This window comes from Ornithodoros turicata, chromosome 6 (assembly GCF_037126465.1).
Source record: "Ornithodoros turicata isolate Travis chromosome 6, ASM3712646v1, whole genome shotgun sequence".
Taxonomy (NCBI): Eukaryota; Metazoa; Arthropoda; class Arachnida; order Ixodida; family Argasidae; genus Ornithodoros; species Ornithodoros turicata.
In genome coordinates, this window is record NC_088206.1 from 2172919 (window position 1) to 2185161 (window position 12243).

At 48.7% G+C, this 12243-nt stretch overlaps 1 protein-coding gene across 17 annotated transcripts in view; it reads left to right on the forward strand.

Moving 5' to 3' along the window:
- Positions 1 to 12243, forward strand: part of LOC135398808 (microtubule-actin cross-linking factor 1, isoforms 1/2/3/4-like) — a 191860-nt gene that overhangs the window by 133372 nt on the left and 46245 nt on the right. For all 17 annotated transcript variants that reach the window (XM_064630287.1, XM_064630298.1, XM_064630289.1 and 14 more), the window contains 2 exons: positions 382 to 603; positions 1903 to 12231. In XM_064630287.1, coding sequence (XP_064486357.1) covers positions 382 to 603; positions 1903 to 12231 — 10551 coding nt within the window. The remainder of the gene's footprint in view (positions 1 to 381; positions 604 to 1902; positions 12232 to 12243) is intronic.

Here is a 12243-nt window from a genome sequence, read left to right on the forward strand (position 1 = left end):
GACGTCTCTTTGTAGTCTGCATGGGTGTAGGCACGCCGGCTCTGCAAAGACCGTAGCGTGAGAACCAGCACTGCAATCGTCATTGTCGTCGTACCTTTCCCATCGCTTGCATATCTTCCTTGCAGTCTTCTGTCGCAGGGCCTTTGCATTTTATATCCTTCTATTCCTACATCCCTTCTTACCTCCTGAGCAAAAATGCCTGCAAGACATGCGTCCCCTGTGGCACAACCCTCCATCCAACCTCCAAAAGGACATCGTCCTACCCTAGTCGGCGTCGTGACCTCCTTTTCCCTTTCCCTCCCCGAGGGAGCGTTATGGGATTTTTGTTTCGGCATCCAATCAGAGAACATGCATCCAAAACTGGAACGAACCTTCTGGCAGATTTACGACCTGCGGCTGAAGCGCTATGTGGAAGCTCTCGAAGAAGACCATCCGAGCTTGGATGCCAGCGTTGCCAAGAAGGCCAAGACGGACCTGCCTGGAGCAGAAGTCGTCTCCCTCGAACTGGAGTCACTCAATGCGGAGTACCTGGCGTTGGCCGAGGAGCTGGTGACGCTCCTGAATCGCTGGAGAGAGCTCCTCAGCAAGGAGGACAAAGCAAAGGTGAGTTTTACTTGCACTTCTGAAGGCTGTGATGTCAAAGTGATGCGATTGCATGGAGGTATGTGTGATATATCATGCGACAGTGTTGGACGACTTGAACAGTCTGCTGCTGCTTTGGGAGGAGTTGTTAACGTTAATAGCTGATCTTTCTGCGTCTGTACGAGTGTGACATTGTTTGACTGCATAAAAGGTGGTGAAGGAGACACCTACGCTTACAACTCTGTGGTTGTCCAGCCTTATGATGTTATCATGACATTGGCTTATCATCCATGTCTTAAAATCGTGAGTACATGTGCTGATCGTGCTTCCTGTGAAAGGATCCTGCCCGTACTTTCTTGCTCCTTTACGTACTTACTGACACGACTGCCCGAGTCTGTTCACGTCATCACATCTGGGCAATTTTTGAAAAAAAAAGAAAAGAAATATTATTCACGGTCCATCTCTACAACATGCCATGACGATACTACAACATGCGAACCCTCTTCACAATAACCATCATGAAGCGCATCACGAGACACCTCGAGAGGAAAGCGGGCTGACATCATCCCGGAGAATTATATGTTTCCCATCCTTGCCCCCAACTCTCTTCGACCAGACGACCTTCACACTTGTGGGAATCCCCCTGTGAATCATCCTCTCTCCCTCTCTCAGAGACCTGAACGTAAGAACAAAAAAAAAAGATAGCACGTGGTTGGGAAGGTACAGTCTCTGGTACTGGGTCTTCACTGAAGCATGCCTTGTGGAACATCTTTCATAGCTAGATCTATATAGAGAAAAGTGTAGAACAAGTACCGGGTATTGTCTGTAGCTACCAGAAACCTACGTCTTTGTCCAGGGCTATTAAGCAGTTCTGGGTCTTTGTCTGTCCGGACATTTGTTTTGACTCTCTTCAGTGTGGTCTCTATACTTCTGAGTGTGCTTGTGTGCATTTGTGGTGTTTATGCATGCTTTACCGCATTTTTTATTGGTGGTCTGTGCATTCTGTTGGTTTTTGTTTTGTTTTGTTTGTATTCTGTCTCTCTCATGTTTTGGGTACTAGATTTTGTGTTTCTTACTTTGCTCGTAGCACTAGCGGAGTCTTTTTTTGCCACCTGCTATGTTTGCGCAGGTGGTTTTGTGTGTGTGCATTAGTCTTTCCCAATTTTAGTTGTTTAGAATGCGGTTGTTTCTTTTTCTTATTCTGTTTCTCTTCTCTTTTTCTCTCTCTCTTCCCTACTCATTGTCCTTCTCTACTCCTGGTCCAACCCCTGCCCTGCCCACGATGCATTTGCACCTCCCCTCCAATCCACACACAAACAGTTCTCCGTGACCATCACGCAAGCTGCGCCCACCACTCTCCAGACTTTCCACGCCGACTTACCCCAGGACTGGGACCGTGCGGACGGCACAACGACCAAAAGGCACCACACCGCCGCACCCATCGAGGAAGGCGCTCAGCGCACATCAACAATGTCAGTAACGCTTCACGGTCGAGAGTCGCCCGTTTCGAAACGTACGAAAGTGAGCGAAGGCTCTCCTCCGCTAAAGCCGAAGACAGTTAGCACTAGTTCAACAACAACCTTAACGGAGGTACGGAGCACAAGACGTATCGTCAAGTCAGAGGACGGTACGGTCACCGAAGCGGCCGTCCCGAAGGCACCGCAGGGAGTGCATGATCCTCGAACAGGACAAGTAGTGGCATTACCAGAAGCAATTAGGCTTGGGCTTTTCATTGTAAAGACCGTGACGTTTGTCGACCTTGCAACAGGCAAAAAATACACCGTGCCAGAAGCCGTGACCGCTGGCTTGATTGACAAAAGGTTTGCTGACGGTCTGTCCGAGCCCTGTGGTGTAACGGATCCCACTACAGGGAAGGACATTACACTCCTTCAGGCCATGGAAAAGAAACTCTATGATCCCGAGAAAGGAAGCTTCTTAAGTCCCAAAAGTGGTAAAGCAATCACAGTTGATGAGGCTGTCAAGCAGGGTGTCATTAAACAGGAGGTAGTGAGGTACCTGATCGAGCTGCACCTGATCAAGGTGACACGTTTGTCATTGAGAGAGGCAAAAGAACGTGGTCTGTTGAATTTGGTGACTGGGTATTTTATTGATCCCCTAACTGGCACTGCAATGCCGATAGATGAGGCGTACTCTAAGGGACTGCTAGAGTCCCAAGATGCAGGAGACGCGGACGAGGGAATCTCGCTCTCATACGCGATTGACGCTGGCATGGTAGATGGTAGAACTGGCAAGCTGACAGACCATGTCTCGGGTGGAACATACAACTTGAATGATGCTCTTTCGAAAGGTATTCTCGCTCCAGACACACACGAGGTTGTCAACACGAAAGAAGGTGTTATTGTAACTGTTCCAGCTGCAATACAGTCTGGAATTTTAGATGTTGAGAAGGGGCAATATGTTGACGTAAAAACAAAAGACAGGCTGTCTTTCCCAGAGGCGAGGAAGCGTGCACTGATTACACCTTCTTTCACTCTGAAGGATGCGGAGGAGCAGGATCTGCTTGATCCAGATGGCAGTATTATGAACCCATACACACGAGTTAAGATGACTCTTCTGGAAGCCATTAATGCAGGCATTCTTGATCCAAACGTGAAATGTATTCTTGACCCTGTTACACAGCAAACGCTAACACTTTCAGAGGCCTTAGCAAAGGGTATTGTCACACCACAGGGGAAGTTTGTGAACAAGGCTACACGTGAGGTTTTAACACTCATTCAGGCTGTGCACATGGGCTTGATCACGTCTGTGTGTCAGAAAATGATCTTTGACATTGAAGGCCTCAAGGACCCAGTAACAAAAGAAGATATCAGCTTCAACACTGCAGTTGAGCGAGGCATTATCGACGTCAAGTCTGGTAAATTCAAAGATACAAAGACAGGTAAGACGTCAGCATTCAACAGGTATGTTCAAGAAAAGTACATTCAGCCACAGATATATGAGATGCTTACGAGGAAGATTGGCATGAAAGACGACAAAGGAAAAGAGCTAACACTAGTTGAAGCAGTATTCAAGGGTCTCATCGATCACAAGACTGGACAGATCCGAGATAGGAAAACAAAGCTTCCCGTTCAGCTGAAGGAGGCTGTGGCTAAGGGCATCATAACACCAGAAGGAGCTGCCCTGCTTCGTGGGCTGTTGAGAATTACCGTGAGCACTGCAACAGTCACAAAGACTATCACTCGCTACGTCACCGTCACTGGTCACGGTGATGAAGGTGAAGTCACTCGTCATGACTCCACAGATAAAGGTGTTGTATCTGGGACAAGGATCGGTAAGCCGACTTCCGAATACGATGCTAGCCTTGAAGAGGCCGTCAGGAGTGGCCTCTTGAGCATGTCTACGGAATGGCCAGAAGACATGAGCAGACACAAGGGGAGGACACCTGTTGAACCCGAAGAAATTATCCGAGCTGAAGCACATCTGATGTATGGTGGCGAGACTGCTCCTGTTGTTTCAGTGCCTCACCCGAGCAGAGGTTCACCTGACAGAAGAACTGTCACCGAGTCATTGACCTGCTCCTATGAAGAAGCTGCTCCAAGGGTCAATGGGAGAGGCTCTCCTGATGAAAAATATAAGCATGACAAAACTGCGACACAGAAAGTTGAGTCTTCTATGCAGTATTATACCTACGACACGTCTGTCACAGATGGCACAACAAGTGGCAAGAAACCGAAAGAGACACAGCGTTCGAGTCCTGCTAAAGAAACTAAAGAAGTGCCATCACCAGGCAAAGAGAGTGCGAGGCCAAAGGGTCGCGCACCATCTCCTCCTAAAGGAATGCTGCCTAAAGACAGCAGTGTCATTTCTCCAGAAAAACCTGAAACAAAGAGCAGTATTACTACTCGTATAACAAAAGAATCCACCACTGTGACCACAAAGTCTGTTAGTGGAAAACCACAAGACGATAAGCCAAGAGAACGTACCCCATCGCCCATCAAGGACGGCAAAATGCAGCCTTCCGAAAAGGACACCCCTCAGAAGGGGAAGCTGTCGGGGAAAGAGCACTTGGAGAAAGACAAGACAGAACCACCCACAAAGGCTGATTCAGCAAGAGGTCCAAAGGACACTGGAGAGAAAGTATCACCCATGGCAGTGGGACATCCTGAACAAGACAAGGCTTTGCCTAAAGGCAGAGTTCCATCTCCTGAAAGCAAGGTGAGGTCAGACAGAGGACCTCAGTCCCCCACAAAGGACGTCGACAGGCGTGCTGACATCCCAAGAAGTGGTGGTCCTTCAGAAAAGGGTCCTTCATCACCAGTACGAGGCACAAAACCAAGGACACCATCACCCACAAAGAGCCAGCTGGATACGCTCACAACTACTACTTATGATGCCACATATGAGGTCAGTGGTGTAGTACCAAGAGGAAAGGCACCGTCACATGCTAAGGAAACCGCTCCTAAAGGAAAAACTCCATCACCAACTAAGGATACTTCACCAACACAGCAGCATGTGGTAACTACCTACGAAGTTACCTCATCAGAGGGTCTTCCGTCATCTCCTAAAGAGTCACCAAAGGAACGTACTGCAAAAGAGCCTGTAACAAGAAAATCTCCTACTAAAGAGTCTCCTAAGGAAAGAACTTCCGCCAAACCGTCGCCTAAGGAGAGGAGCCCCTCACCAACGAAGGATACATTCCAGAAGCATGTTACGACCACTTACGAGGTAACCATGCGTCAGAGCACAGCTGAGCCAACAAGGCCAGCCGACATTTCAGGGGTTGCACCAAGAGAAGGAAGGACTCCCTCCCCTTCGAAAGAACACCCAAAGGAGAGAACACCAAAGGAACATCCTACAGCACAAAGCCTTGAAACGAAGTCTCCTAAAGAAAGAACTCCATCACCAACAAAGGAACGTCATGTGACAGCCACCTGTCAGCTGACTATGGTAGACAAGTCTACAGTGGGGAGTGACTTGGAGGATCGTGCACCAAAAAGGAAACCCTCATCTCCGTCACAGGAAGACACACCAGAAAGACCACCAAAAGAGACTCCAAGGATGCCTTCGTCTCCGACAAAGGGTGCTCCAAAGGACAAAGTGCCTGCACCAAAGAAAGAGAAGACACCTTCACCGGAACGTGTCACGCAGAAGGGATCGCCAACACTCCTCTCATCCCCAGGAGCACCAAGTGACCGGACTCCTAAGGAGAAAACACCATCCCCCGTAAAGGCTGCTCCAGAAAAGGAGCAACAGTCGCCTCCCAAGGACGCTCCAGAGAAGGAGCCATCCTTTACTAAGTCACCCGTTAAAGATCGTCCCCGGAAGACACCTGACGAAGATACTCCAACGAAGGTCGCTCCAGCTAAGCGTGAGCAGTCGCCTACAAAGAAGGCACCAGAAGAACCCAGCAGTCATGTCAGTGCTCCGCCTTCATTGGAGGAAAAATCATCTCCCGCTAAAGACGTGCCAAAGGAACGTACTACATCACCCACGAAGGATGTTGAAAGGAAGCACAAAGAAACGGCACAGAAGGAGACGCCACCTTTGCAAGGGACACCGGCTAAAAAACGTACTCCTTCACCTACGAAAGAAGAAGCAAAATACCTAGACAGCCAGAAACTGCCCAAGGAACCAAAAGACGATACTCCAAAGGAAGAGGTGAGCCGTCGAAAGGAACCGCCTGCAGGGAAGCCAAGGAGTTCCTCTCCCTCTAAAGTTCATGAAACGTCAACTGTCACTTACATGACACACGTGTGCAGTACTCCAGAATTGGCTGAGAGGGAGCCAAGTAAACGTGAAAAGTCGCCAGTGAAAGGTTCCCCTCATGAACCAAAGAAAGAGTTTGTTCAGTATCCCGAAGAGCCAAAAGTATTTGGCACTGGACGACCTGCGGATGAAACTGAATCACACCAGATTGCACCAGTGTTTGGAGCAGAACCAGGTAGAGAAACGCTGTCCAAGGTTGTCACGTATGGGACCTCCCCAGTGACTTCTTCCTTCACCAGAGAAACGCAGGTGCTTGAGATCCCGCCCGATGGCTGGTACCTCAAAGAGGCGATTGACCAGAAGTTCTTTGATGTAGAAACAGGGCTCTTCCTTATCCCAGGGACTGATAGATTAGTGTCGCTGGAGGAGACATTGTCGATGCTGATTGTCAATCCAACATCTGCTACTGTCATAGATCCTGGTACGAAGAGGACTCTGTCCCTACCGCGTGCTCTCGAGAAAAATGTCTTGGACTCAACAGGCCACTACCTTGACAAAAACAAGAAGCCGATGCCTATGTCGCAAGCTATCAGGAAGAAGTTGATTATTCTGCTTGATCGCCCTGACCACGAAGCTCCAGAGCAGAAGACAACCCGTTCCATTCACGTTACCAGAGTCAGTGGAAAGCCTGACATTGTTGAAGTCCTCGAAGACATCAAAGGTCAACCAGTTCATGATCAGAAACCGAACTTCCCCATGTTTTCTGACATTGCTTCAGGCATGTCGTTCAGTCCAGAGACAATCACTGTCATAGAGAGATCATCGGGGTCTGCCATGGATGTCGTTTCAGCCATTGAAACTGGGATGTTAGATGAAACTGATGTCGTATTTGAAGAAAAGACGACTGGGAAAGAATTGAGCTACACTGAAGCCATTGAAAGTGGAATCATTGATAGGAAAACAAAAGAGTACAAGGACAACAAGACAGGAAAAACATTCAAGCTTGGGGAGGCTGTGAAACTTGGTCTCATTGCAGTCATGGCTGCTCCAGTTCTTGCAGGTATGAAAGCAGTCGACTCTATACATAGCTTACGTACTGCTAAGGATGAGGTCACACAATCGACCGTTGTTGGAATGGAACCCATACGAGCAACAAAAGAGACTACAAAGATAATCAGAACAGCGACTCTTCACATTCGTGATGCGGACACGGGACGAGAAGTTCCACTTGATGAAGCTGTCCGCATTGGCTTGATTGACACAGACACTGCCAAGGAACTTGAAGAGAAGTCTAGGACAACTGAGCAGACTGTTCACACAACCACAACGGTAATGGTCACCGACCCGCAAACAGGAGAGAACATCACACTAACTGAGGCCCTCGAGAGAGGCTTGCTGGACAAAGATGCTGTGGAGAAACTTGAGAAAGGAGATGTCACTGGAGTCATGACAACCTTGGAGACTAGCATGCAGGATCCAAAGAAAGGAACCACAGTGGCATACCAAGAGCTTGTGTCAAAACCACGTGCGGAAATCTCTGACGTAGCTAGGGAAGAGGAAAAGAAGAAACGTAAGCCATCGCCTACACGAACACTGAAAGGAGCATATCCAGAACCCAAGTTTGAGGTCACTCTGGGAAGGGCCACTACACAACAGTCTCCAGAAAGAGAGGTTGTGATCCTTCAGAAGGTAAGACGACGTGCACTAACCCCAAAGGATGCTGAGAAAGAAGGCATCATTGACAAGACAGCCAAGACTATCTTGGAAGACATGGATTCCTTGAAGGATCAGAAGGGCCAACCTGTAAAACTCGACGAAGCCATTAAATTGAACATAATTGATGGCAACAAGGGCTCAGTCTTGGAACCTAAACAGGGAGATAAGGTTTCAATCACTGAAGCACTTACACATGGCCTTGTAGACACAGACACGGGACGCATTCTCATGCCTATTGGCCGCAGCCTGTCGCTTCCAGAGTTGGTGTTCCAGGGCATTGTAAAACCCGACGTGCAGAGAATCGTCCATCCCGAAACAGGTTCCTGCTTGACTTTGGAAGAAGCCATTCTTTGCGACATTGTCAACCCACTTTCCAAAGTACCTGACCTAACCGCAAAATCCACCATGACCCTGGAAGAGGCAGTAGCTGCTGGTGTTGTTGACCAACAGACTGGGACTTTGAAGACACCATCAGGTTCTATCACTCTGATAGATGCTGTGAGCAAGCATAAGGTCTTTGAAACGCCAGCAACCCCAAAGTCAACAGTAATACCGATGTTGGCACTGACATTTCCTGTAGCATTGCAGCATGGGTACATCAATGCCAAGAAGAAGACGTACACTCACCCCGTGAACAAGAAAGAGATGCCAGTGAAGAAAGCAATTGATGCAGGACTCCTGCTGGACATTCCTTCTTCACCTAGACCAGACAGCGTAGATGTCTGTACAGCTCTTGATAAGAAGTTGATAGATGACAAGAAGTGCACTTTGAAGCATCCTAAGAGCGGTGAGGAGGTACCAGTTATGGAGGCCATGGACTCTGGTCTTCTCCAGTTATCCCCTTTTGATAGGTCCTGCATTGTTCCATACAGCAGGGTAGACACACACCAAGATGACACAACAAGAACAGAAGTTACGACTCATTACACAACAATTACGAGACATACCACTGTTGTTCTCATACCTGGGTACATTATGGTGGGGCCTAACCAGATTAAGAACTCGGACACGGGTGAAGTTATGACCCTTAATGAAGCCAAAGAACGGGGTATTGCTACAGTAGAAACAGAAACAGCACAAACCACCGAAAAGCCGACATTCTCCGAGGCAGTTAGGCGTGGGATGATCGATGTTCCAGCCGGTCTTTACACAGACGTTGTACGCGGTACCACGATGCCAGTTAGCCAGGCAATATCCGAAGGCCTTATAGAGCAAGATAAAGAGGAGACTCCAGAGTCTGGAACATGGACAATCACTAAGGCATTTAGCACACTCTATGATGAAAAGGCTAAAAAGTTTAATGTTCCAAACGTCAGCAAACCTTTGTTATTCTCTGAGATGCTCGAACACGGTTACATTGACAAAACTGCTGTTATCTATGACACAAGTGAGGGCAAGATGGTGACTACAGAAGAGGCCCTCAAGTCTGGCCGCATTAACCCTAAGACTGGAATGCTGAATGAGAAAGGCAAAATGGTTTCTGTGAAAGATGCAGCAGCGGCAGGACTGTTAGCTATCGTTGGTGCTCCAGTTCTGGCCACTATGAAGCTGGCTGAAGTAGTGAAAGAAGCCGTAACAAAGAAGCAGCCTGCACAGGAAGGGGAGAGGACAGTGCATGAACCGAAGAGGTCTGCTTCACCTGTAAAGCCAACTCGAGGCACGTCGCCAACCAAAGAAAGCCCTACTAGAAAACGCCCAGAATCTCCTGAGAAACGAGTGGACGAAGGTACTCAGAAAATACCAGAACATACTAGGAAGCCTTCAAAGGATAAGTCAGAAGTAAAAGGTACACCAGATGAGCCTTACTCAAAGGAAGTACGACATCCATCTCCAGAAAAGGGAGATCTGCCCGACAGTGACAGTAGACGCAAGCCAGCCAGGAAGGCTCCAAGTGCAGATGATACAAAGAGGTCACCTGAAAGGTCCGTGGAGAAGCCCCCGCAGAGGCCTTCAGATCTAATTTCATCAAAGGAACGCCCACAGCAGGTACCCGTGGAAGAGGAGGTCTGTCAGAAAAAAATTGGTAGACCATCACCCAGTGAAAGCCCAGAAAGGAAAAAGAAGTTACCGTCGCCTGCTAAGGAAACTGTAGAAGTTCTCCAGCAGGAAATGACCGTTAGAACAGAGGTTCAAAAGGCAGGTTCTGATAGGGTCCCACCGAAATCCCCAGAAAGGTCATCCCAGCGGGAAGCTCCGAGGTCTCCTGAAAAACCTCTTGATAGGCAACCATCTCCCACAAAACATAGATTAGAGAAGTTCCCCAAAGGAGACCCTTCAAATGCAGACATGCCAAGATTTCCACCAGAGTACCCTGAAGGGACATCCCCCAGGGACAGTAAGAAATCCCCAGAGAGGTCCCATGAGCGTTTGCCATCACCAACAAAGGAAGTATCCGAGAAGGTTCCCAGGGAGTCCCTAGCGAAGGACAGACCCCAAGTAAAGTCCCCAACTAAAGATGCTCAAAAACCGTTTACTCGTTCGCCCCACAAATCCCCTGAGAGATCCTCCACTAGGGAAGTTCCGAAAGCTCCTGAAAAACCAAACGAGAGTTTATCATCCCCTACTAAGGAAGTCCCAGAAAGGTTTCCAAGCGAATTTCAGCCAGAGGACCGGCCACAAGACAGGTCCCCATTGAATGATGGCACCCAGAAACCTCTGGACAGGTTACCTTCAAAATCCCCAGAAAGAGCCCGGAAGTCTGCAGACCATTTACAGTCCCCGTCTAAGGAGCCTATCAGAAATCTTCCTAAAGAGCAGTTGCCTAGGGAACATCCCCATGACAGGTATCCCTCTAAGGACAATGCTAAGGAGCCACGTGAGAGTTCCCCACAGAAACGTGAACGCGTGCCGTCTCCAACAAAAGAGGCCCCTGACAGACTTTCTAAAGAACTTGCATCAAAGGACAAGCCCCATGGCAGGTCCCCACCAGAACCCACCGAAAAACCCTTTTCACGAGAATCCCCAGTATCGCAGGAGAGGCTCCCGTCATCCCCCTCTAAAGAAACTCCTTTGAAGGAAAGGTCCCCTACCAGGGATGGGGGGCAGAGACACCCAGAAAAATTACCTGATAAGGACAGGTCTAAAAATCGCCCGGAGGGGCTATCTTCCCCAACAAAAGAGGTGACTACTAGGGAACCTGCTAGGAAACCTGTAGAAAAATCGCCATCCAAAGAGGACACACAAAAGCCTCATGATAAGAGTCCCACAAGGTCATTGGAAAGACCACTTCCAAGGGAAACTGGTAGGAAGTCCCCCGAAAAGACTCCAGAATCGCCCACTAAAGAGCTTCCACTAAAATCTCCGGGATCTCCTACTAAAGAACGTCCGCAAAAGTCTCCAACTAAAGAGACGACCCCACAATCCCCAACTAAGGAAGGCATTGCTCAGTCGCCCAAAAAGTCTAGCACTCCTAAGGAAAGATCACCTGCTAAAGAAACGGATGAGAGATCTTCTCCGAAACGTGTATCACAAACGAAAGAAGAGGTTGTTACCAGAGTTAAGACTGATGTTCTCGGGGCTACTTCAGGGACCCAACAGGTGACCCCTTACAGTAGTGTCTCACAACATGAAGTCAAGATGACCAGCACCGGTGAATGGGTGCCTACACACGAGATGTCGAGCTTCACAAGCACGGAAGTGGTTGTCAAGCAGACCTTCACGGAGTTCAGTAAAGACTACGAAGCTGAAATTATGATCGGAGAACAGTTGCCAATCCGAAAGTTGCTTCAGGGAGATGTTCTTGCGCCGAAAAACTTCACCGTGTTCTTCCCGAGCACCGGACGAACACTTGGTCTTGAGGAGGCACTGTACACAAAGGCCGTGGATGAAGATAGTACGGTGATGGTACGGAGCTTGACCGAGCTTGTATTCATGGACGTAGTGACGAGCGCCGTCCTTGAGTTCACCCTCGAGTATGCCATTCATAAGGGTTACTACAGCACGGAGAAGAACACCTTCCTCAACCCGAAGACTCGAAGGCCAGTCTCGTTCGAAGAGTTTGTTTCGAGGTTCGTAGATTTCTCAAACGTCCGCGTAAAAGACCATCAAACAGGCGAGCTCCTGGACTTGGACTCTGCAATGCAGCGTCGCATCGTTGACCGCGAAACAGGAATGGTCACGCATCCTGTGACGGGCCAAACTGTGTCGTTTTTTGATGCCATCATTCTGTCGTGGGTGGTTAGCGAGACTGAAGTGCGCTCTCACGTGGAATCCCAGACGATGACGCTAGCGCAGGCGATCCGCGGAATCAGCTTCGATGAGCAAAAGGTAACCATCATT